A 26,752-nucleotide genomic window follows, 5' to 3' on the forward strand; every position below is an offset into this window, starting at 1 on the left:
ACATAGGGGAAAGTCTTCATATTTTGGGTATAGGCCAAGATTTCTTAAACTGAACACAAAAAGCACTACCCATAAAAGATAAAATTGATAAATTAGGCTTTATTAAAATTAATTTATGTCATTAAACTACATCGTTAAGAAAATGAAAAAACATGCCACAATCTGGGAAAAGATATTTACAGTACATACATCTGACAAAGGACTCATATCCAAAACATGTTAATTAATATGAATACAAATTAATAAAAAAGACAGCTCAATTACAAAGTGGACAAAACTTGAACAGGAACTTTCACAAAAGAAGATCTCCAAATATCCAATAACCCTATGACAAGGTTGTTCAACACTGGAACTCACTGGGATATGCAATTTAAAACCACAATGAAATATCACTACACTATCCCAGAATGGCTAAAATTCAAAAGACAGACACTATTAAGTGTTGGTGAGAACGTACAGCAAATAGAACTCTCATATGTTACTGGTGAAAAGTGTAAATGCATTCAACTACATTCGAAAACCATTTGGCAGTATCAAAGTTAAACATATAATAAAGGTATTACTTACCAATTATACTCCTAGGTATGCTATCCAAAGTAAATAAGTATATATGACTATGAAAAGATACATTCAAGAATGTTCATAACAATTTTACTTATAACCAAAAATTGGAAACAACCCAAATGATAAAAAAAGTGTAATATAGTTACACAGTGGAAGGTTATGCAGCAACAAAAAAGAATGAACTCAACATCATGTACAAATCTCAAAAACATTATGTTGAACGAAAGAAGCCAAACACCACAAACAGTATATGCTTCATGAATCTACTTATAGAAGCCCAACAATAGGCAAATGATTTATGGTGATGCAAGTCTCAGAACAGTGATTCTTTTAGGGAGTGAGGGATGGAGAGTGGATTTGTTTCGTTTTATGGAGAAAGGGCATGAGGAAACCTTCCAGAGTGATCGAAACATTTTATATCTTGATCTGGATGGTTGATACATGTTGTATACTTATGTTAAAATATATATAGTATTATACATATGTGCCCAGTTTTACACATTGGGCAATTTACTTGCCCCATCCTGGGAAAAACTGGCTTCTTTTCCCCCTTGGAGAATATAAAACCAAAGATCTCTAGACTCAGCATGAAGCATAGATGAGGAAGGGATGCTGTCCTGAAAATCGGGGGATTAAGTAAGCCTATGCATGCCAAATGTTGTTTCACCCCAGCCCGGGTCCTTTTTCCGCACTTGCTCCCTGCACTGAAAACTTACCCTCATGTCTCACTGGCCAGAGTTGTATCACATGCTCATTCCTAAACCAATGAACTGTGCAGGAAGGGGGACTCCAGTGAAATCAAGACAACCTTGAAGTCTGTCATCACCATCATCATTATCATCCACACATTTATTATAGGTTCATACAACACGAACTTGACTCTGTTACCTACTGGACCAATGTTAAACAAATATTATTTCTGCAGCCAATACTCTGAGCAGCTCCTGCAATTGTCAGAATCCTGGGTCAGCGCACAGAGCTGCCACTGCAGGACCATGGCCTCCAGCCACCTGCACAGTACTGCTTCCCTTGTGGAGGATCCAAATTCCCAGGACAGTATCTCTAATTTGGTTGAGCCTGAGTAGCATGCCCACTCACTGATTTTCAGGGAGAGGTAGCATCTGGGCACTACCTCTTCAGACTACTCACAATGAGAATGTCCCAATTCAAGGTGCCAGGACGATGGTGTTTGGGTGCTGAATGACCCCAAAGGACAAATGTTCATAACAACAAAATATCATGAACTGCCTTTAATCTATCTTGAGCCAAAATGTGAAAACACGTTCCCTGTTATTTAGCCATCATTGACTTTACCTGATGCGCCTTCAACTTGACGGTCTCATTTCTCTCTCTGCTCCAACAGCACAAGGCCGTATAAAATCCTCTTATTGTGATTCGACACACAGGGGTGTTCTTGGTCTCTAGGAGTTTACAATCTCCCACTTACCCAATGCTCTCTATATAGTACAAAGGTCTGGTGTGTGATTTTTAACTCTTTCTTCTCTAAGTCCCATCCCATCAACCAATGGTCTCTGATAAAGCCGTTTGCATGTGTGTAAACAGAAAATATGATTGACCAAGACTCCCCTTTAATAGAATCTCACCAGAGTACTACACGAGTTTTGATATACGGATCAATTCCTTATGGAAAAGATTATAATATTACGGTGCAGTGATTAACATTGCCAAGTCAATTCCCCTAATATTGCATAAAATAAAATTTGTTTTGGTGCCCCTAAAAATGAGTATTTTTTATTCTTGTAGGTCTCAGCAGCTCAACTTGCTCTGCATATGGTTGCATGTTTAATTGGTGATCCTTCTGTAAGTGTCTGCAATTAACATCATGATGATTAATAAAATAACTCCTTTAAAGCTCCATTTAGCTAGCAGAACTGCACAATCAGGTATAATTAATTCATCATTAATAAATCATGGCTGATTAACTAATCTGTTTATTACCAACGCATTACTGAACAGCTCCCACCTGAGCACAGCTAATTTTTCTATGCTATACAGAACTAGAACCTAATAAAAAATTTAAAAAAAAAAAAGCTCCTCTAAAAGTGCATGAAGCAGCAAGTATATTGGTGTAGTCAGGGAGATTTTGAGGCAATGCACATTTAAAAATTATTGAGCTGCATAGGCAATTGTCACTTGGGCGTGAAGAAAACAGTGGCTAAATTTGAAAGCCCAAACACCCAGTGGTTCTCAAATGTAAGCATACACCACAATCACCAGGAAAGCTTGTTAAAACCTAGATTGCTGGGCCTCCTCCCCAGATCTTCTGATTCAGCTGAACAGGATAGGGCCTGTGATGTGCAGCTCCAACAAGGCCCCAGGTGGTGCCGATGCTCATGGTTGGGACCACACTTGGAGAACCACAGTTCTACCCTTTCTCATACACTGGGGAGGACTCTCAATTGCTGTGATTTCCAGTATCCTTCCTACAGATCTATAGATTTTTTTTTTGAGACAGAGTCTCGCTCTGTTGGCCAAGCTAGAGTGCTGTGACGTCAGCCTAGCTCACAGTGACTTCAAGCTCCTGGGCTCAAGCGATCCTCCTGCCTCAGCCTCCCGAGTAGCTGGGACTACAGGTGCACGCCACCACGCCTGGCTAATTTTTTCTATTTTTAGTAGAGACAGCGGGTCTCTATTGCTCAGGCTGGTTCTTGAACTCCTGACCTCAAGCGATCCTCCCACCTCAGCCTCCCAGAGTGCTAGGATTATAGGCGTAAGCCACCGCCCCCGGCCTATAGATTTTAATAGTTAAAAAAAGACACACCAGTAAAAATAACTATCAGTATTATTTATCTGTCCTCGTGTTTACATGTTATCTATTCACTGGATTGTTAGTTTAAGAATTACTGTTTTATTTCTCTCTCTGCCCTCCAGAACCTAACAACTGCTTTCTAGATGTAGAAAATCTAGCCTAAATTTACACATGCCCTGTACATTCATCTCTGAATCTTTGCTCATGCCCTTGTCTTTCTAAACTGTGTTCTTCAATACTCCCCTGACTGTCATAGCACCTGGCTCTGTGCCATATGTAGGCCCTAATCACAGACCAGCACAAGAGTTCATTATCATTTCATGAAAGATGAGCCTGGTCTCCCCAGTTAGAGTGAGTCCCTTGAGAGTTCTGTAAGCTCCCTCTCTAGTCTCCTTTGCAGCCTACCCCCAAGCTCTCCACCCTGCCAGATTTTAGCAGGTGTCTTATAACAAGAGACAGCAAACATTTCGTTGCTTTTTACCAACCATATAAGGTTGCTTAACGCCAGGTCTGACCCACAGGCTATGAATTCAGCGTAGTAACTTGCAGGATACAGGGAGCAACAGCAGGGTGGATTCCCATCCTGACAAGAACTTGGAAAGAGGAAAACAATCTACCCTCTGAGAGTTAAACCACAAAATGAATGAGTAAGTCAAAGAAGAGAAAAGCGAGGTCAACTTAAAGCAGTGGGTCTCAGACCCAGGGGGTGATGGATTTTTGTCCCCTCCCCCCACCCTCCACAGGGACATTTGGCAATGCCCAGCGAATTAAAGGAACAGAAGGTCTTAACTATAATCCGATACAACTGGAAAGATGGCTGGTCAGCATGGAAGCTGGGGAAAGCTTCGGCAGGGCTGAGGCCGGTCTGATCTGAGAAAGGCAAAGGAGAATCCGGGCCGCGCTCTGGGGCAAGTCACAGGCAGTGGACTCATGCCTCACGCAGTTGCAGGCTGAAGTCAGCGTGTCTTAAAAAATGCTGTAAAAAATGTGTAAGTCAGTCAGGGAAATAGGAACATTCACTGGACATTCAATAATATTAAGTAATTGTTTCTAATTTTTGGATGCTGTATTAGTTTTCCATTGCTGCATACCCGTGTTACCACAAACTTAGGCTGAAAACAACACACATTTGTTATTCCACAGCTTCTGTGGATCAGAAGTCCAGGCACAACGGGGTCCTCTGCAAGGGTACAATCAAGGTCTTGGCTAGGGCTGGGGTCTCTGTCTCCTAAGAATGCTCAACTGGGAAAAGATCTGCTTCAGAATTTCCGCAGGTTATTTGCAGAATTCAGTCCCTCACGCTTGTAGCACTGAGAGCCTCATTTTCTTGCAGGTTATTGGCTCCAGGCTGCCCTCAGCTTCTAGAGGCCACCCTCAGTTCCTTTTGGGTTCCCCAACATGGTGCCTGACTTCCTCAAAGCCAGCAAGGGCGAAAGGGACGCGAGCAAGACTGTGCTACAGTCTTATGTAACATAACCCTATAATACCTGTATGTAGTCACATGTATTCCATCATCTTTGTGGTACCGTATTGGTTAGAAGCAAGTCACTCTTGAGGACCGGTGATTACACAATGGCATGACCTAACAGTCTGTCTACCAGAGATGGGATATTGGTATTGAGGTTACTTTTTGGTAAGAGTTCTTACATTTGAGAGATAAATACTGAAATATTTGCCAATGAGAGCATGTGATGTCTGTCTGGCATTTGCTTCAAAATAATCCAGTGGGCGGGGATGTGGGTGGAGTACGGATGACTGTTGAACCTGGATGATAGGCTCGGAGACTCATTACACTATTCTCTAATTTTTAATATGTTTGAAATTTTCATAATAAAACTAAAAATGAAAAGACAAAGACAGCATGTATATTTGTTATCTACTGCTGCAAAACAAATGACCTCACAATTAAGTGACTTAAAACTACAAACATTTATCATCTCAGTTTCTGTGGGTCAGCAATCTAGGGCAGCTTGGCTGGGCACCTCGGGCTCAGAGTCTCTCGCGAGGCTACTGTCAAGGTGTCAGCAGGGCCGAGGTCCTCTGAGGCTTGCCTGGAGCTGGAGGATCTGCTGCCGAGCTCATGCATGCGGCTGTTGGTCAGAGGAGGCCTCGGTTCTTTGCTACCTGGGCCTCTTCCTGAGGCTGCTCCTGATGAGATAGCTGGCTTCCCACAGGCAAGTGACCCAAGAAAGAGGGACAGAGAGAAACTGGCCAAAACAGAAATGCAACCTTTTACAACCTAATCTCAGAAGTGACACACCATCACTTCTGCGTATTCTACTGGCCTTGCAGACCAACACTGAGGCAATGTGGGAGAAGACTGCATAAGGGCCTGAGCAACAGAAGACGGGGATCGTTGCGAGCCATTTTGGAGGCAAGCAACTATAGTGCATAAGGCAAAAACTGGGCGTTGCCAAAATTATCCTTGAAAATCCTATAAATAACCTAGAAAGACTAGTAGACAGATACACCAGTTCATAAGCCCAGCACTGCCAGTTCTTTCTACAGTGCTGAAACACATCACTGTGGGGCTTTTTTTGTTTGTTTTGTCTTGTTTGTTTGCAACAGGGTCTCTGTCATCCAGGCTGCAGTGCAGTGGCATCATCACAGCTCATTGCAACCTCAAACTCCTAGGCTCAAGGAGTCCTCCTGCCTCAGCCTCCTGAGTAGCTGGGCATACAGGCACGTGCCACCGCACCCAGCTAATTTTTCTATTTTTTATTTTTATTTTTATTTTTGTAGAGACAGGGTCTCACTCTTGCTCAGGGTGGTCTTGAACTCCTGACCTCAAGTGATCTTCCCACCTCGGCCTCCCAAAGTGCTAGTATTACAAGTATGAGCCATCGTGCCCAGCCCACATCGCTGTTTTGTTGAGTGTTAGATGAAGTTGTTGGCTTGAACTAGAGACCATGGTGGTTCCAAAAATAAATATATTTACATACTAAAATTCCCTTTGGTTCTGACCTGAGCACCTATAGTCAAATTCAACTAAATTAAATGCAGCATGATGGGATTTTAATGCACTGTTAAAGTGGGGAAGCTTATTATGTCTCGATGACATCTGCCATTTAAGTCCATTTTGCTGATTCTCCTTGATTTGGTTCCGTAGTCACCATGCAGCTTTCTGATCACAATTTGGCTTCCCAGACAGATATGCAAATGGGGAGCAAATGCTCTGATCTAATCTATTCCATGGTTACATTTCTCATTGTAAAATAACAAATCGATATTCTGGCTTTATACATCAGTCTTTATGTGCTAGGTTAATGTAAGTCTGCCCCTGAGAGATAGATTCACTCTTGGTGCATTTACATAATAGGCATCTGAGTCTGCACCCCTAAGCGCCTGGACTGTGATAAATTTACCCAAGTAATGCCACCCTAGGAGGAACCATCTGAGTGACTTGCAAACCTTCCCCCGTTGTAGCAGCTATGTTAACTGTACACAGATGAATCCATGAGCTCTCCCACCTTTCCTGGCTCCCTTGCTGTTAGATGGAGCTATGTGACCAGTGCTGGCCAACAGGCTGTGAACTGAATGGACACCTGTCACTCCTGAGCCAAAGCATAGTGAAGTTTCCACATGCTCTTTCCTCCTGCCGAAGCAGCCACGGAGGCCATCCACTGAGGTGGCAGAATGAAAAATCAGCCCGGGTCCCTGTGTGATCACCAGGAACAGAACCCCTCCTGACCTGTACTAGACCACTGAGTGGAAATAAATGTTTGTTATTTTAAGCCACTGTGATTTTGTGGATATTTCATATTTTAGCATTACTCAGTTTAATTCAATATACCAGGGATGCCAACTTTGCAGGAAGCACTTTTTTCAACCAGTTTAATGGCAACATTAAACTGGAGTGCTAGAGTACAACTCTCATGGTCTCCCTCCACGTTCCCCTATGTCCATTCTCATAAGATCAGGGAGGTGAGAGGCGGGCAGAAGCGGAAGAGGCAGGCACAACCCTAGCTGGAACTAGAGTCTCTAAAGCGCTCTCAAACCTGCCCTACTCATATTAGCTGATAACTCACCGTACACAGTATGCTAATCCCAGATGCTCTTTGCTGCTGCTCCCCAAAGATGTCATTTTTTATAGTTGTATAAAAATATAAAAAGCTGCGGCTGGGCGCAGTTGCTCACACCTATAATCCCTGCACTCTGGGAGGCCAAGGTGGAAGGATCACTTGAGCTCAGGAATTCAAGACCAGCCTGAGCAAGAGCAAGACCCCGTCTCTGCTAAAAATAGAAAAATTAGCTGGGCATGGTAGCACACACCTGTAGTTCCAGCTACTCAGAAGGCTGAGGCAGGAGGATTGCTTGAGCCCAGGAGTTTGAGGTTGCAGTGAGCTAGGGTGATGCTACAGCACTGTAGCCCAGGCAACAGAGTAAGACACTGTATCAAAAAAAATAATAAAAACAAAAATAAATAAAAATATAAAAAACTGCTTTGTGACTATGGAGCCAAAACTAGGAAAGTCAGCAAAATGGACTTACATGGTAGATGTCACTGAGACATGATAAGCTTCCCCACTTAAATAGTACATTAGAATCCCATCATACTCTGATTAATTTAGTTGAATTTGGAAGGCCAGGTGGTAAAAAAAAAAATTAGTTGAATTTGACTATATGTGCTCAGGGCAAGGCCAAATGTGATTTTAGTGTTTAAATATATTTATTTTCATATAAATATATTTATATAAAGATAAATGGATGTCTTGTTTATCTATCCAGGTGTGCTTGCCCTGGCTCTGTCCTGCTTCCCCAGTGGCTCTTTCTTACACATGGGTGCGTGACAGCCACTGGGTCAATCTTCAGTAGGCTGAGTATACACAGTAAACACAATCAGTAGTTCTGACTATTTTGACTCAATTGTCCATTGTTAAATGGACAGTTTCAAAAAATCATTTATACAAGTGAATATATGGTTTGAAAATATAGGATGAAAAGTCAAGTCAGGTGCTGCAAATAGCATCTTTCCTGCAAAAAAGAATCCAGGGTCATCTCAGGGAACGTTTCCCAAAAATATCCATTAAGAACTTAGCACACATTTGAGAGGTCAAATTCAAGCCCTTTCAACTATACATTTTTATAAAATTATTCATATAGTTCAGTCCCAGGCTGGGAGAACCTCACATTTGGTGAAAACCCTCCAGTGATTCTCTCCCTTGGTGTCACGCCCCGTGGGTATGTTGTGGCGGTTGTGAGGTCTGTGGGAGGCCAACTGGTTACTCATTAAGTTAAGACACCAAAGCTGGTGAATTATTGACTTTATTGCAAATCAGGGGAAACACAAGATCGCTGCTATCATAAATTCACTCTTACGTGATTTAATGAAAAGAAATAAAAATAGGAAACGTGGTAGCAATTAAGTTGAAAAATTTGAGACACTACAGGAATTTCTAACTTATCAGCTTGCAGTTTTTGAGGTGGCTGAGAATTGCCATCAATGACACCACCTTACACAAACACTCTCAAAGACTTGACAAAGTCCCCATGCCAAAGTCAACTATAGGTACTCAATATTACAGATTTAACTGAATTTAAAGTTATGTTAAAACTCATTTTATTAAGGTAAGAGAAGAATTCCTTTTAGGTTATCACTCTACAGTCACATATCAAGAAGAAGATTAAGAGATTACATTAGTTTGAGTGTTTAATTTTATTGCCACGGAATTAGCTTAATAAACACTGCTTTGTTTTAATTTTCTGGGTTTTGTCCTGATTTTTAGTTATTGTACATGAGTGCAGCAACAAAGGCAATAATTTTTTAGATACATTAAAATGACTTCCCATCTTTGCCCTCACAAATGAATTGCTCTCACTTTGGTATCTTCGTGGCCCATAGTTGTCTGTGTCTATCTATTCATACGCTCCATAGACACAGAATGGCATTGCTAAGGTTTTATGGCACACTGTACTTTTATTTCTTAGTATTATATCATGAAATATTTTTCTATATTTCCACATAGTTATTGGGTCTTTTATAATGGCTGCAAAATATTCTATCAGGTACTCAAACCTAAGTTTAAATGGTTTAATCTCACTCCTCATAAACATATTCCTCCTTCTCTAATTGATAGTCATAATCAATGAAATGACAACATTATTGTTTGTTGCTGGTTACTTAAATTTCAAATATATTCATGGGTGGAGCCAAAACTCCATTAGTTCATTAGCATTATTAAATCTCCATTACCATGGCTTCATTTTTCTTCCTTCCTTCCTTCCTTCCTTCCTTTTTTTCTTTCCTTCTTTTCTTTCTTTGCCAACTGCAGATCTTGGGACATTTTTGTATTTTTACCATGAGGATTAAGTGGACTACTATGCAAGTTTGCTGAAGGCAGCCCCTCACATTTCCATTTATGCAGAAAACACGTGGTGGTTAGAGACAGCATCACAGCACGAGCATCCCTAGGCTGTCAGCGTGCCCTCTACAACAACAGCAGCACCTCCCCTGATGTCGACTCGGCCGTCTGGACGCAGTGAAATCTCCAGCTCTCCTCCCCGGGTGGAACACTGAAAGGCTAAAGAAAGCACAGAACAAGTCACAAATTAAGAGCATTTTCACCCTTGTAAATTAACAGAACATAGTGAAAGACTCCTTATTACAAACCCTAGAGTTCTCCCAGGTCAGTTTTTCCTTTGTCTGTTTACGGTACTGCCCACCCCCACCCGTTCTCCAGAAGACTGAGAAAGCCATGAATTCAATTTGATCTACAAACACACAGCTCCACATCCTCCCTTGCTTCCCTTCCTGAGCCTTTTCCTGGGCCACTTCCTCTACGACTTCCTATAATGCCCCAGACACATCCTACCCGCAGCTTCTTCCCCAGCTCTCTCTAGGAGTAAGCAAGGGTGTGTGAAAAGAAGTCTAAGAAGATGAAGAGGGTGGTCTTGGCCCTCCTGAGAAGGGCCCATCTTCTCAACTCTGAATAGGACAGAGGGAGTTTGTTCACTCATAACATATTCAAGCAACCACATGTGCCAGGCAGACAAGAGAGGCTTGGCATCAGCCTTCCGGGAAGCTCGGCACTTAGGAGAAAAATTAGACTCACCGAGGAAAATGAACAGCCACCCTGCTTCCTCCAAATCAGAGTCACAGAGGCCTAACCCTCCACTAAGTAAGGGGTCAGACTCCCCCTTTGATCACCAGGGCAGTGCAGTCTCCCTTTGCTGCAATCTCTTTCTCTGTCCCTAAGCAATATGTTAATCACCAGGGGACTTGGTCTGGAAGTAATTTGTTTGATTCAATCCTATGACTAGCAATAGCAGTAAGGAACCTTGGTGATCATCCAGGCTTAACCAATCACTTCATAAATAACCTCTCTGGGCCAAAGTTATACAGCTAGTCAATTTCATTCAACAAACACTTACTGGGCAGTTACTGTCTCAGAAGAGCCTGTGTGTTGGGGGAGGCAGAGGTGGGTAGAGGATATTTAAGGGTGAAGGAATTTAAAAACCTTTCATTTTCACATGGATGATACATAACATTTTATGACATTTTCAAGGGGACAGTACATATGAGAAGGAACACTAGCTTAAAGTTATGGAAATAAAAAAGAAATTGGAAAAGAGCTGTCCTACCACGCATTTCTCTCTTCCCCAGCTGCTGGGACCAGTAGCTGCTGAGAACAGTGTGTGCAGACCCTTAAAAGAAGTGAAAAGTTACGAGACAATTCCAAAGAAAATGGGGGCAACTTTGTGGTAAATTCACAAGCAATTACAATCAATTATCCAGTTTGACTAAACCTCTGATCACCTAATCATCATGTTGGCCGACCCACAGCAGAGTGTAGATTTATGAATGGAGACAGAAAGGAAAACACAGAATTTGTGGATAAGCTCTTCCAAATTATGAATCAAATATGTCTTATATTTCTTAAGGCTGAATGAAACTGCAGAGTTTAATTCTCGTCTTTTCTCCCAGCTCATTGTGAGCCCTTGGTAGGAAAGCCAAGGCCTTCACATAAATCTTTCTACATCTTCCCAGGGAAAGTATCTCCTTCCTCCTAGGGCATGTGCAAGGAAAGGCGGGAACTCTGACAAAAGGCCAGATTTTCCACTGAGCCAACATTCCTGGGCTTTGCCACCAAAAGAACTTTCTTCTTAGTGAGGTGTTTTTTTTACATAATTGTACCCTAGAGGTTTAGATCAGAGATTGGATATTAAAATGAAGATACACAATGTAAAGTAATAACTGACAGAAAAGTCTTTGAGAGAGAATAGAATGGGGAGGCAAATATGCCCCCCAACATCAGAAAAACTTATTGAGAGTTATGGGATGTCCAAGCAGGGTGACCAACCCTCCTGGGTTGCCCAAGACCCCCCTGGTTTTAGCACTGAAAGTTCTGTATCCTGAGAAACCCCTCGGTCCTAAGCAAACCCAGATGGTTGGTCATCAAAGTTCTAAGAGCTTCACACTCTCGAAAAGCATTATTGAAGGAAAAAACAAACTTGCATTCTGTGCCAGTTCAAATCTTTGTGAAGCAGCTGTGCATGTGCAAATCTGCTCAGAACTTCTCTTCCATGGGGAAGTGGGACTGTCTGGATATTGTTGGGCATTTTCCTGAGTCTTTAAAAATGCTTGTTTGCTAAGCTTTAAATGTCATGTGCTTCATTCCTCAGAGAATAACTAAGCCATCCAGCCCCTGCCACCTGACCAGAACAGGGGCCTTGAAGCCTCTGCCCGGCCTCCTTTTGCCCTGGCCACCGCTCCACCCACTGGCCTCCCCCATCAGCATTCCCGTGCTCACTGTTCCCAAAGACTGTGAGAGCAGGACGCACGACGTCTCTGCCCATCTTCGACTCCATCCCTCTGCTTCCAGCTGGTGGATGCTCTGGAAGTGTTGGCTCCCAGAGCAAGTTTCGTTGTTATTATTAAAATAGCTAATAGCTATCGGGCACCTACCATGTGCCAGGCACTGTATTAAGCACTTAACACGCATTGTGCTTATATAACCCTATGAGGTATTTTACACATTTTATACAGAAGGGATCTGAGACTTTTAAAAGTTAAGTCACTTACCCCAGGTCAAGAGCTAGGAAGCTAGGAATGCAAACCAGGCTGTCTGACTGCTATACTGCCTCCTTTATTTTGTGTCTTTCAAAAGATGGACAGGGAGGGGAAGAGATAGAGAAACAAAGGCAGCTCAAAACCCAAGCAATCTGAAAGGTCACATGAAGGGCAACTTACATAACTATTTGTTATTCTCCTCTTCCATTGTTTAACCCTCTCCTGGACTCAAGTAAGAAGTACCTGTTACAGGGTCTTCAGCCACACCAACCCACGGTGCAAAATATCTGGAGTAAAAGTCAAATGCTTGGGTCTGCCCACCAGGCTCTCCTTTCAGGGTGAGAATGAGTCCTTTCACCTTCCCTGTGTTTTCAACTTGCGGCAGATTCCCCGTGTTCACTTTCAGGTTCTCCAGAAATGACCTTATTCATAAACAGGAGGGATTAGGACAAATGCATTTCACAGACCAGCCACCGCAGACTCTACGAAACAGGCCAGGGTGCACTTGCCCAAACAGCTCAGCAGGAGCGGAGGGAAGAACAAGTGGTAATATCTTCCCACGGGGAAAGAAACTCTGGCTGCACAAATCCTGATTTGACTGGACACAGAAAGACCAGACCAAGCCAGAGCTATAAATCCGGGTGCTCAGCCCTCCCCAAAGTGCTGACACAGCCAAAAAACTTACCTGTCATAAGTATCACTGAGCCGGACGAGGAGCTTTCGGGTATCTGGAGAATAGCGGATGTCCTGGACCAGTGTGTCACCAATGGCAGTCTGTGGAAACAAACCAAAACCTCAGGAGCACACTCTGGGTCAAGTCCTTCATCCTCTGAAACAGGTAATGACCTCTCATGGAGCATCTACTGTGAGCCATACCCATCAACTCCAGTCCCCAATTGTGTAAGTTCAGTTTCAGGGCTCAAGGTGTTGCCCAAGGATGCCCAGTTTCCTGGCTACCAAAGAGGCCTCTGTGAGCCTCAAAATTGGCACTGCTCACAAGTGCCTACTACATGCTCAACACACACAACTCCTTCAAATGGGTGTTTTCCCCATAGAGAAGGAGAAGGAGGCCCAGGGTCATATGCACACATACACAAAAATGTTACAAACACACACATATACACACATAGACCCCCCCACACACACACACACATGCACACACATATTTTGACCCAGGTCTGAGTGGCTCTGCAGTCCAAGCTCTGAGTCCCTACTGTCTACTGTATTTAGAGATGGGGGGCTTCATGCCCACCTCTTAGGGTTGTTATGAGGATTAGATGAAGCAATATATGTGGAGTACCTGCAGCAGCAACTAGAACATTCTGCATGGCAAGGACTCAGGGTTGGCCGTTTGATTGGAAGTGGGGACTAGAGGACTCATCTTATGCTGCTCTGCTTGGCAAGCACACCACTTTCACTTAGATTGTATGTTACAGATCAGTAACATAACATTTTCTCCAGATACCTTGGTTCACTATCTAAGACTGCACATAATCTTGTTCAAATCCAAGAACATCATTTGTTTGCTTGTATGTTTGTTTGGGGATGGGTTGGGGTACTGCAGGAGATGATGAAGGGAGAACCCTCCTCCCCTAGTCATCCTTTGGCACCACCCCCAGCTGCCAGGCAGAGCAGATGATAATTCATGGCAGTTGTACGGCAGTCATTATATAGGTGGCTTCAGGTTCGCTAACCCTGTCAGGGACGAAGATGCTCAGGTTCCCACAGCCAGAACTCCCCCTGCCTTGGGTGGCACCTGGGCTCTCTGTCTCTGTGATCATGGGCTGACCATGTCCCTCCCTCAAGAAATGAGAACAGCCAGATCTCATCTGCTCTCCAGGGTGTTCAGTCTCTCAAACCTGCCCTTCTCTGCATGGCTCTGTATATTGATTTGAAAATTTATTTCTTAGCTGGGAATCTCATTGCTAGTTTCTAGGGAAGAACACAAAATGACAACACTCATGATAAATAACCCTTTATTATCCCATATTGCAAATGGTGACCCAGAGGCTTAAAGAGATTAGGTTAATTCTTTCTACCATGAACAAAGTTTACCATTAGGAATATTTTCCACTTTCTTACCAACATGCTTAAAGCAGGTCATTTATAAATTGGCATGTCTCCAGAAACTCAAGGTCATGGGTGGGGCAGAGTGTAAAATCAGGATCTGTGATCCTTGCTTATACTCTTTAAAAACTTAGATAAAGCAAAACACTAAAGAGATTATAAATGCTCTAGTTGAAAACTCACAGAGAAACACTGCACTGATACCCACAACAGACCATTTCACAGAAGCATTTTTCTCAAGACAGCCCTTGCCCTGGTGCTGATCTGGGCCCCTCTTCTCAGAACACTAGCACCTGGCCATGCAGGGCTGCTCAGCTCTCTGGAACCTCCGTGAGACAATTGTACTGCCCACCTCACAGGGTAACATAGAGAATGAAATGAGATCATGCAAGTGAAACGCTTAGCATGTGGCCCTGCACAGAGCAGACTCTCAAAAATGTTATCATCTTCATCATCATCATCATTATCAAGCCCCACACCCACATAGACCCCATGAGGAGGCCAGACCATGTATCTTATCTCCTCTGTCGAGGTACCCATGGGTTCCTGGTCTCCTCTGTCAAAGCACAATCCTCCCACCCCAGTCCCACCCTCCACCACAGAAACTGGGGACACTGAAAGCTGCCAGGCAGTTTCCATTCTTTCCCTCAACCTTGTTTGTATGGATTTTATGGTACGACCTTTTTCTGGCAGAAATCCCCAGCTCTCATGCCCAAATTTGTATGGCCATGCCCCGGGCCCACTGCTCTCCTAGCTAGAGAAGGACAGAAATTCCACATCCCTTCCTTTCCTAGAGGCTGGTCTCCTCCCAGAGACTTACGGTTCCTGGAAGCCTCCTCTCCCTCTTCCCTGCCACCTCCTTCAGTTCTTTTGCTGTCATCTGCCATACAAGAGTCTCCCTTTTCCCCACCCACAGAGGCTAGCATGGACAACTAAGAGTCAAGGAAAACTGTTCAAGCTTCTCACCAAATAGGATGAACATTAAAATTCAAACCTGAACTACTGTAACATTTATACTGGTGTAAGGGCCATCTTTGGGGATCAATTGGTCCCGAATCTTTGTGTCCAAACAATAACAAATGACCAACTCATACAAGCTCAGGCTTAATTCTTTTCACTGACCTTTATCAAGTCCTCTACTTCATGGAAGTCCTAGATGGGGTGAAAAAAAAATAGACAAAAATCATCGTAAAACAGGTGAGTTGTTGGTTGTACACAGTTTATGGCAATAATTAGAAAGAGCTGACCTGCGGGTGGGCTGGATAAAGAGGCAAGTCCAAGACAATACCATCCTCTGCTCTTCTGGCTTTTAGTTCCCCACTCAGAGTGACAAACGTTAGAGTGCTGTTCACGTTTTCTGGCCAAAAAAAAGGGGGGGGGATCAAGAAACAGAAAATAAACTTTGCTAAATATTTGCATTTCAATCACTTTTTCATTGCCTTAGATTTCTGACAGTGTCCTCCAGGACTGTGATGGGGCCCAGGTTTGGGCTGTTGGGGTGTAGAGGGGAGAAAACCCCCACTGGATTCCAACTTGAGAACCAAGAACATAACCGACTGGATATGGCATCATACTGAAAGGCTTCAAATCCCAGCTCCTTACCACTTGCTAACTGTGCCCTTGAATGAATTACTGGACTTCCTTAAACCTCAGTCTCCTCATCTATAAAATGAAGTTAATAATTAAACCTACCTCATAGGGCTGTTATAATGTTTTCTAATGCAGATTTTAAAATATCCAGCAACCGTAACTATAGAGTCATAAATTCTTCTAGTCTAAAATATGCCAAGGGAATGACAAATAAAACATATAAGCTGTAAATATCAGTCTTATATGAAACAAATCAGGTTTATCCTAAACAAACCCAGCTTATAGGTAAAAAATTGATTTAAAGAAGGCACCACAAATGCTGATAGCACCTCATGTTACTGACACAGCTTGGGCCACTTACCAGTGTATATAACATTTTTAGTAAAAAAAGACTTGTGACCTAATTTTTTCTCCCCATAAGTTTCTGTAAAACTTAAACCATATCTGAAAAGTGAAGAGATTTGGCTTATTATCTTTCATTGAGCATAAAACTGACATTCTCAAACCCAAAGCTTAGTTTTTCTCGTTATAATTGGTGTAAAACATTGTTTACAAAGCATTGTTTCATACGTCATCTCATCAAACCTTAAAACAGCCCTATGCAGGGGTGGGGGGGACAGTCCCAAGGATTATTATACCAAACCTCAGTGTCGTACCAACCCATGTGGGGCCCCATTTTCACAAGACACTCAGTCCAACTTCAGTAAAATCTATTTTTCAGGATTGAGTTCCCGAACATTTCAGGATGTTTGCTTGTCTTCGCTCTTGTGGCCTATCCACAGAAACCAAGGTCATCTTTTTGAAATGTATATATTGGATCACGGTATAGCAGCACCTTGGCCTAACTCTCACCTTCATCTCCTGCCCATCAGGGCCCCCCTCAGGAAGCTCGGGCCCTACAGGGCACGCCCAGGGGCTCTGCCTTTGCTGTGCCTCTGCCTGGGATCTCCTCGCACTCTAGCTCTTTGCCCAGACTTCATCTTATTCTTCAGCCCAACGTCCCCTTCTCTAGAGGGTGCTGTTACCCAGATTCTACACCCAACCCCCCACCTCAGGGCTGGGACGAGGTGAGGCAAGGCAGTCCCATGGGGTGCAAAATTTAAGCAGGTACTTGCTTTCAGGTGCAACCTGAGGCCTTGCCTGCTTCCCCTACGCCCATCCCTCATCCTGCCACTGGGGGCGTTGGTGGCCCACAGCTCCCAGCTGAGTCCCTATCTGGGAATTGCCCTTGGGTACACAGAGCTACCTTGCCCAAAGTCATAGCATCTTTTCCAGGCCTGGGGGACTGGTCCTCTGCCTCTATTGGAACTGCACTAGGTGAAGAAATTCCCAGCTTCAGAGTTCACCGTGGGTTTGGCCTAGGCCTTTCTTTGTTGCTACTAATTTGCGGTACAACTTCTCCCTCTGTTCAATCCGGCTTTCTTTGCTCCCCTACCAACACTGAGCCCAAGAATATTCCTCCCTCCAATTCCTCCTGCGTGCAAATGTGCATGGGGTCTGCTTACTGGGGCATTTGCCCTGCAGCAGCTCCCCTTACCCACCCTCCTAAAGTAACTCCCCCAAACACCTTCCTTTCCCAACTCCCCTAGTGACTCTCTGTACAACTCAGTCCCCTAGTGACTCTCTGATACAACTATCATCCTGTTTATTTCCTTGTCTGCATTTCTGTTTGTTGTCTATGCTTGTTTGTGGCTGCTGTCGTCTCCTCTGTCCCATTCCCACAAAGCCCTGATCTTTGTCCATTAAACTAAATGCAGCTAAGATTAAGGTGCTGCAACTCCTCCTAAGGTAAATGTACACAGTTGGGGCCCAGAAAAATCTTTAAAATTCAGAGCAAAGAAGCTCTTGCTGTGGAACTAATTTCAATGATGATGGGTAAATATTGGGAGCAAAGTGTATTGCCTTTTGGTCCCCTGATATCACATCATGTGAGATGACTATTCTCCCCGTGCAAGCTCCCCTGCCGTGTTGGTCACAAAGACCAGATATCTCCTATTTAAAATAAAATGGCATTCTGACTGTGGCTTTCCAATGATGCCAGCACATTCCCTAAAATGCCAAAGTGTTGTTGAAGGTTGCTGTTTGTGTTTCTGAATCACAAATTACATGAAATAAACTCTGCAATGTCTTTATAACAGTCACTTTGATCATACAGAGTGAGAATTTTTTTTAATATTTGCTATTTTCTAAGTGATAAGTTCAATAAGGAAAGTCATATTACTTCTCTTGTGAAACAGCACAGCTGCAGAAGCCAGGGTGGCGTGGCCACAGAGTGGGACTTCACTCGCGGGCGTAAACCACCTTAGTCCGAAGCAGGAACCTTCAGAGGAGGAAAAGCCAAAGGGAGACAAGATCATTCCCATGCAACCAGGTCGCAAACTTGTCATTTAATGCTTTTCTTCTAAATATTTCACTAGCATGATTAATAGCTGAAACATGCTGCAAAAGGAGGACTGAAGGCTAGGCAAGCATCCTAGGGGTCCCTGGTGCTAGGTCTGCAACAGAAACATTCAGGTTCTTCCCCCCGACCATGCCCCCTCTCCCACCAACTGAGACTCAAATCAGAATCTCCTCCTCTGTCTACTACTGCATGCAAGCAATAAATGGTCATTTCCCTTAAATATCATTCCCTCACCTAAAAAATAAATTCTAGTGCCATTCAAGAATAGTAAAAAAACAATTATGCATATTCACTTTCCGTAAAGTTATCTGTTGGGTGCAGTTTTCTGATAAAAGCAGTTTCAGAGAGGTTCATTTCCCTTGCAATTTGCTGATGCACGTCTTCGTCCAATTTCTTAATTAGAAAACAAAAGATTATTGAGATTTCAGAAACACAGATCAGACTTCCTTGGACAGCAACTACCATTAGTTCAAAAAGTAGTTTATTAATATTAAAAGTTACAAGCTTAAAAAGACATAATTGCCAAGGAATTCAAGGCATTTTTATAAAGATCATTCTTCAGAAATCCATGCTTGCAGCACCCTATGAAGAATTACCGATGTGCAAAGCTAGAATAGATTTTGAAAAACTGGCTGGCCTGGCCTGTCTTTTGTCAGACTCATGTCTAGTCTATTTGAGAGCATGTGCTCTCTTTTTAAAACAATCTCCACAGAAGGAAAGCCCTTAATCTCTCTTGCCATGTTGGATAAAGAGATGTTCAATACTCATTCTGGGTAGGCTGGACCTCTGTCTTTGCATTGTTCACTCCCTTTTGTGGGAAAGGATTCAGGCCAGAGTTCACCTCCTCCAGGAAGCCTTCCCAGACCACTCTGTCTAAAGATGCTGTCTCCTCTCCAGTGTTTAGAGCTCCTGAAATTACCTGGTGTGCCTCCCACCTCTGACTCTGAGTTCTACGAGGGTGTGGATTGCGCTGTCTTGCTTTGTCTAGGCCTAGAACAATGCTTGGTACTTATCTCAGGATGGCAGGAGCTCAGTAAACATTTGCTGAAAGAATAAATACATTATTTCATTTAATCTCATTTTTAAAATACTCCATGTAAATATTTTTATACTCTTACAGATTATGAATTTTTTTTTCCCTTAACTATCTCAGGCCTATGCACAGATGAAGAAATTAAAGAGGCTGTGTCACATCCTAAGAACACAATATACCTAATAAATGGTAGAAGGATTAAGAATGAGGGCTTTGCAAAAGTGAGAAATGGTAACAACTGGTGAATCTAAAGGAAAGGTATATGGTTGTTTATTGTATCATTCTTGAAACTTTTCCGTAGGTTTTTAATTTTTCAAAATAAAATGTTAAAAAATAGGCCGGGTGCGGTGGCTCACGCTTGCAATCCTAGCTTTCTGGGAGGCTGAGCCGGGGGGATCGTTTGAGCTCAGGAGTTCAAGATCATCCTGAGCAAGAGTAAGAACCAGTCTCTACTGAAAAAAAGAAAAAATTAGATGGGTGTGGTGGTACGAGCCTCTAGTCCCAGCTAATTGGGAGGCTGAGGCAGGCGGATTGCTTGAACCCGGAAGTTTGAGGTTGCTATGAACAATGATGATGCCATTTCATGTTAGTCTCAGCGACAGAGCAAGAATCTGCCTCAAAAAAAAAAAAAAGTTAAAAAATAAATGTGGGCTTTGGGAATAGAATTGGCTTTATGTCCTGGGTTAGCCCCTAGTAGCAGTGCAATAGTGGGCAAGTCATTTAATCTTATGGAGCCTCGGTTTCCATACCCTCAAACTGGGGATAACAGCACTTAAATTGAAGGTTTATTGTGAAGATATATACATGCATACATACATAGGTACACACACTTCACTGCCCATCAGTTCTTTATTCCTCTCTACCTTGGTATACTGCACTGATCACAATTTGAATTTCTGTAACTATAACTGCTGTCCCAGGACAATTAAAAATGCACCCACTATTTTCCAGGGACCAGAGACAATACAGAAAGTTTGATAGTAGCAGCCTTCCATGTGTACCACAGGCAGCTGGACTTTCACTGAATTTCTACACTGCAAACAAAGGTCAAGATAATAGTGAACTGTGAAAAGGTTTCAACTTTGAGAGCCTTAGAAACAAACCTGGAGAAACAAAAGTATTCATTCAAAATACTGGCTTTCAGTTCCAATGATTTTTCCATTTTACACTACAAGCTTCTTTTCAAGTGCTGCACTAACAGACAGACAGCTGTTAGTTCTCTTGCTTAATTATCCATTGCCCTTTGGCAATCTCATGTGAATCAAATTTCCAACAGCAAAAACAGAGTGATGTCTGCTTTTCTGAGTTCCAGTTGTCCTACACTGGGACACTGAGGTTCTATTACCTTATGACCTACAAAAGATTAAGGATCAGAAAATCAGACTAAAGTTTTAAAATACTCCCATCTTGTGGCAGTTTATAAATATGGCAGCCTAAATATGACAGCCTTGCCTTATCAGTCCTTATTGTTCACTTGTCCCTCTGCTGTAGAAAGATTCCAGTAAAGTAAAAGCACCTGGGTATAGAAAGTTCTAAAGTCATCCAGGAAGAAATGGGAGATTCCTTCTGAAGCGCCTGGACTTCCTACAGAAGTTATGTTCATACAATGCAGCACTCAAACCATAGACCATCTTCAGTTGTACCTAATAGACTCCTAGTCTCTCCACCTTCATCATAGAACCCCAAACTCGTATTCACTTTTATATACCCGGGCCATCCAGCCCCCATGACTAAGAATGTGAAATCTATCATTGTTGGTTAACTATCTAGTGGGGAAAATAGTGTAAACCTGATCATTATTTAGTAGTCCCCTATGTACAGGTTTACTATTTCCCCCACTAGACTTTGAGCACCTCGAGGGCAGGCAAACTTGTTAACGTTTGTGCCTCTGCCCCCTAGACGAGAGCCTGGTTTGTGGTAGATGTCAATAAATGTTTGTAGAATGCATTAGCGACAAGATAAATTCCTGCTGAAGTGTGGTCAACAGTATAAGGTTTAGCATTTACTTGTCTCTGATACCTTCCTGTGTCCACCGTGTTCTCTCTAGGTGTTTTGGGTATCCTCATCTCAGGCCATGAGCAAAGAACCCAAGGACAGAGACCACAGTTTGTTTATACTTCTACTATAATTTTTACTGATTATGAATTCGGAAAAGTGCTACATTAGCCTCCAGGAGGACAATATTCCATGTCCAAAGAGCGGAAAAAGGTGAGCACGATACCTATATCTTTAGGTACCTATTCAGGTGTCCCTGACAGGCCATCAAATTAGCCTGGTCTCATAGGCCCAATCTTCAAAAGAAGTGAATTGGAAGACTAAATATTTAGAGGGAGCTTCCCCAATCATGGACTTCCTTATGTTCTTTTTCCTTCTTCCATTCATACTAAAGCATATTGCTTTGAATTATGTCAAGTTCTTTGCTTAAATTTTTATTTCCTCGTTTTTCCAAATATATAATTAACATATAAAATATATTTTAATGGAGAGAGAGGAAGATAGATCCTGTAAGTCTGATGTTTAATGAATGTACTGGATGTAAAAGGAGTAAGTTGGGGAATAATACCAATTCTTATTATCTGGTAAAAATTGAATATATAAATTACTCAAAACTATTGTCAAAAATCTTCAAGGATATTACATGAGGACACTGGGCAAATATGCTAAGACTCTTAACAAGCAGTTATAGTCAGTTCCACAATTCCTTAACAGGAAGTTATGTTTGCCAGATTGTTTCTAAAGAAAGTTCACAGTTTGGAATCTGATTGTTAATTATTCTCTCACTTATCTTCCCAAGCTCTTGTGCTGCTGGATAAAGTCTATTAATTTTGTTACCTTCCACATTTTGTGGAAGCTGCAAGGTTGCATAATGAATGCGTAGTTAAGGTAAGATGGGGACTTTGATCACCATTTTATTATTCCACTTGAGGGAGAAAAGAAGTGTAAAAATGACTCAGTTAACAATATTAATCTATCTTAGTAAAACCTCAACCATTCTCCATCTTGATTGTTCACTGGAATCACTTGGAGAGTTTTAAAAAACAGTGCTGCCTGGGTCCCACCCCTAGAGAATCTGTTGTAATTGGTCCGGGATGCATCCCGGGCATAGGAATTATTTAAGCCCCTTGGGTGATTTTCATGTACAGGACAAGTCGAGATTCACTGCCCTCGAGGCCCCAGTGCACACTCTGCCCAACTCAGTATGACTTATTTAAGATCATCAATTGCTACTGTTTTTGTGAAATAATTCTCAGATAATCTGCTTTTGTGCTGACTGCTCTGAGGGGAAGGGTACCTTACCTTATTTCCAACTACCCAGGGAACAACACAAAGCTCCTAAGGTCAAGGAATATTTAACTAGTCTGTTAATATTTATCCTAATCAAAAAGCCATTTCAAAAACAAGACTTTTAGTAAGTTCTTTATATATGATAGCTTAATTCCTTCTACCTTGCTACATAATCACTTAAATTCCTTAGAAAAATGTCTCTTTTCCTTGGTCCTGAAAAGAATTTCTAATGGTCTGAGCTACAGGTAAGGTTAAAGATAACCAGCTTGGATCCATCAGCCATGTCTAGTCACTCAAAACTCATTTCATTCTCTTCAACATTTGGTGCTGACTAAATGAAAATCTGATGGCTAAAAAGGAACTCTAGTCCTTTTCTAAAATTAGGTCTAGTTCCTCTGTTTATGAATCTTCATTTCTCTGGACTTAACCTAGATATAAGCATTCTCATCACATAATTTGGTCCAAATCAACTTGCATAGCTGAACATCACTGATATCATGACAAAGAATATAAACCAAAGAGGTAAACAAACAGGTGGCACTGGTTTGGGTTTTTTAAAAAGAATTAACTGGTTCTACAGGAATTTATTAGAATAGCATTTCAGGTGCTGCACTTTAAAACACAAGCACTTACATTTTCTAGGAGGCAAACAGCAGCTGGATTCCCACGAAATGCTCTTGCTGTGAATGCATCTGCTATGAAAATCGGGAGCTTCATTTTCCTTGCAAGCTGTTTTTGCAAACTCTCAGAACTGCTGATGGCCTGCTTTACTTCCTGTTGTTGCCTAAAGTCAAAAAGTTAATGTTTTACTTAATATACAGAACCAATTAATAGTTCCCAGACACAAAGCCAAGCTAATTATTCCAATACACCTACATTTAAAGATATGTGATCCCTCATTTTTCAAGCTTCTAAATTGAATTTGTTTTAAAATGTTGCCTAAATGGAATATTTTTTTCAAATTTTGTATTGACTTTTCACACTGTACATAGGACATAGCAGCATAATCGTATTCTTTCTTAGAGTGACCAAACTAGCTAAGGCTCTGTTTCTAAAGAAGTGCATGACACATCCAAGAGGCTTGTATGTTACTTACAGTCTCCCAGTGAAGGTTATTACCCTTTTAAAAGAATGCATTTTTTCTAATTTGGAAATATTATAAAAAACTTGGGAGATAAAAAATGACCTGTAAACACATAAATTAGTAATAACATTATTAATGTTTTTAGATGTACAGTTTTCTACCAGAATTTTTACTCCTTTAACAGTATAGTCTGCCCTCTGTATCCTCAACGGATTGATTCCGGGACTCCTTGCAGATATCAAAATCCTCAGATGCTCAAGTCCCTTTTATAAAGTATCATAAATGGAGGATCAACTGTATAACATCAGTATTTTCCAAGGACACCAAATGCTTCTAATCATCATTTTAGTAGATTTACAATAGGCTTATAGATATGCTGTAAGTTATTTAACTCTATCCCTTTGGGTGAGTTTTTAAGTCATTTTTGATTTTTCATTTGTAAAGATAATGTAGTAACCAAACTTGTTGAATGTAAATCTAGACCTGTGTTTCTGATTTTTTAATTATAATAGATTCCTAAAAGTGAAATCCTTGGATCAAAGTATATAGGTATTTTAACTTACACAGTTAAATTTATCTGCAGAAAAAGTATACCAATTTAGACAGTGTATGAGAGTGTCCCACCATTGCTAATCTGATAAATAAAAAATATCTTGAGTTTTCATTTGCATTTCTTAGATTATTCTAATCAGACTGTAAAAGCATAAATTCAGAATCTCTTCTCGTTTTTGCCTTTTGAGACAGGGTCTCTGTCACCCAGGCTAGAGTTCAGTGGCACCATCATAGCTCACTATAACCTGTCTCCTGGGCTCAAGCGATTCTCCTGCCTTAGCCTCCCATAGTGCTAGGATTACAGCTAGGATCACAGCTATAATCTCGGCTCCTAGGACAGTGCCTGACACACAGTAAATATTTATTGAATTAATTAAATAACAGTATAATGAGCATACATCAAAACTTGAGTTTCATACATTTGGCTGAAAAATATTAGGATTTCTTATCATGCCAGCCAACATTTCAGTTTCAGTAGCATCACCATTATTCACAGTACATTATAGTTTGTTTATATAATTATTTGGGAATTTTCTTTTTTCCTGAAAAAACCTCCAATTTTGTTTGGAAAGGCAATGCACGAAGTCCTAGACAATGAATTATAAATGTTCTAAGTCAGTCAGGACAGTCTCATTCTCCTTTGCCAGATGCTCACTCTTTTTTCGAAGCTAGAGATGGCCATATGACCAAGTTAGGGAAAAATTGCTAGGGGAATTCAGGGGAGAATATTTTGCCTTCTGATAAAAGGGGCAGACCAGGAGTTCAAGACCAACTTGAGCAACACAGCAAAACCCTGGCTCTACAGAAAAACAGAAAAATTAGCCAGGCATGGTGGTGTGCGCCTGTAGTCCCAGTTGTTTCGGAGGCTAAGGCAGGAGGACCGCTTGAGCTCAGGTGTTTGAGGTTGCAGTAAGCTATGATGATGCCACTGCACTCTAGCACAGGCAACAGAGTGAGACCTTGTCTCAAAAAAATTAATTAATTAATTAAAAGGGGGTGGACCTAAGAGGAGAATAGACTGCCACCATCCCTTTCGTCTTTTCCTGTGTTGAACATGTTCCTGATGCACAGAAATTCAACAATCATCTTTCAATCCATGAGGCAACAAACATGAAGGTGAAAAGTTAAAAAGCTAGGTAAAGGAGACAGAGTATGGTTCTTGATGATAGAGATAACCTACTAAATAAATATTAGAAGCTCTCACCTCCAAACTTGTTTAGTAAATAATAAATGTCCTTAAGTTCAAACTATTGTTAGTCCACGTGGCAGCCAGAATAATGGCTCCCCAAAGATGTCCGCATCCTAATTAACCTGTGAATATATTTTGTTACATGGCAAGGAGGAAGTAAGCTTGTAGGTAGGATTAAGGATGCTAATCAATTGACCTTAAAATAAAGAGTGTTCTGGATTACCCAGGTGGGCCCAATGTAATGACAGAAGTCTTTAAAAGTGGAAGAGAGAGGCAGGCAAGTCCAAATCAGGGAACGATTTGAAGATGCTACGCTTCTGGCTTTAAAGATAGAGAAAGGAGCCACAAACCAAGGAGTGCACATGGTCTTTAGAAGTTAGAAAAGGCAAGGAAAAAAATTCTCTCCTAGAGCCTCCAGGAGGAACAAATCTCTGTTATTCAGCTCAGGATGCCATAACAAAATACCATAGACTGGGTGGCTTAAACAACAGAAATTTACTAGCCAGGCATGGTGGCACACACCTGTAGTCCCAGCTGCTTGAGAGACTGAGGCAGGAGGATCGCTTGAGCCCAGGAGTCAGGTTGCAGTGAGTTATGATGACACCACTGCACTCTTGCCCAGGAAACAGAGTGAGACTCTCTCTCAAAAATAGTAATAATAAATTGTTTAAAAAACAGAAATTTATTTTCTCACACTTTGTTTTTTTTTTTTTTTTTTTTTTTGAGACAGAGTCTCACTTTGTTACCCGGGCTAGAGTGAGTGCCGTGGCATCAGCCTAGCTCACAGCAACCTCAAACTCCTGGGCTTAAGCGATCCTACTGCCTCAGCCTCCCGAGTAGCTGGGACTACAGGCATGAGCCACCATGCCCGGCTAATTTTTTTGTATATATATTTTTAGTTGGCCAGATAATTTCTTTCTATTTTTAGTAGAGACGGGGGTCTCACTCTTGCTCAGGCTGGTCTCGAACTCCTGACCTCGAGCGATCCACCCGCCTCGGCCTCCCAGAGCTAGGATTACAGGCGTGAGCCACCGCACCCGGCCTATTTTCTCACACTTTGGAGGCTGGGAATTCCAAGATCAAGGTGCTGGCCAATTCTATTCTCAGTGATGGTTCACTTCCTGGCTTATAGACAGCTGTCGTCTTGATATGTCCTTATGTGGCAGCAAGAGATGAAGGGCAACTTCTCTGGTGTCCCTTCTTATAA

The 26,752-nt window shown here is 41.9% G+C and overlaps 1 protein-coding gene across 1 annotated transcript in view; it reads right to left on the minus strand.

Annotated features, from left to right (window-relative positions):
• Positions 1-8,581: 8,581 nt before the first annotated feature.
• The window catches only part of PBLD (phenazine biosynthesis like protein domain containing), a 29,981-nt gene continuing 11,810 nt past the window's right edge, over positions 8,582-26,752 (minus strand). Inside the window, exons 2-10 of the mRNA XM_045568868.1 lie at positions 23,354-23,504; positions 18,696-18,795; positions 18,223-18,321; positions 15,659-15,768; positions 15,534-15,563; positions 13,030-13,118; positions 12,588-12,766; positions 10,916-10,978; positions 8,582-9,855 (exon numbers count right to left, since the gene is read on the minus strand). Of these exons, the coding sequence (XP_045424824.1) occupies positions 9,743-9,855; positions 10,916-10,978; positions 12,588-12,766; positions 13,030-13,118; positions 15,534-15,563; positions 15,659-15,768; positions 18,223-18,321; positions 18,696-18,795; positions 23,354-23,437 (867 nt within the window). The 5' untranslated portion in view covers positions 23,438-23,504 and the 3' untranslated portion in view covers positions 8,582-9,742. The remainder of the gene's footprint in view (positions 9,856-10,915; positions 10,979-12,587; positions 12,767-13,029; positions 13,119-15,533; positions 15,564-15,658; positions 15,769-18,222; positions 18,322-18,695; positions 18,796-23,353; positions 23,505-26,752) is intronic.

This window comes from Lemur catta, chromosome 14, assembly GCF_020740605.2.
Source record: "Lemur catta isolate mLemCat1 chromosome 14, mLemCat1.pri, whole genome shotgun sequence".
NCBI lineage: Eukaryota > Metazoa > Chordata > Mammalia > Primates > Lemuridae > Lemur > Lemur catta.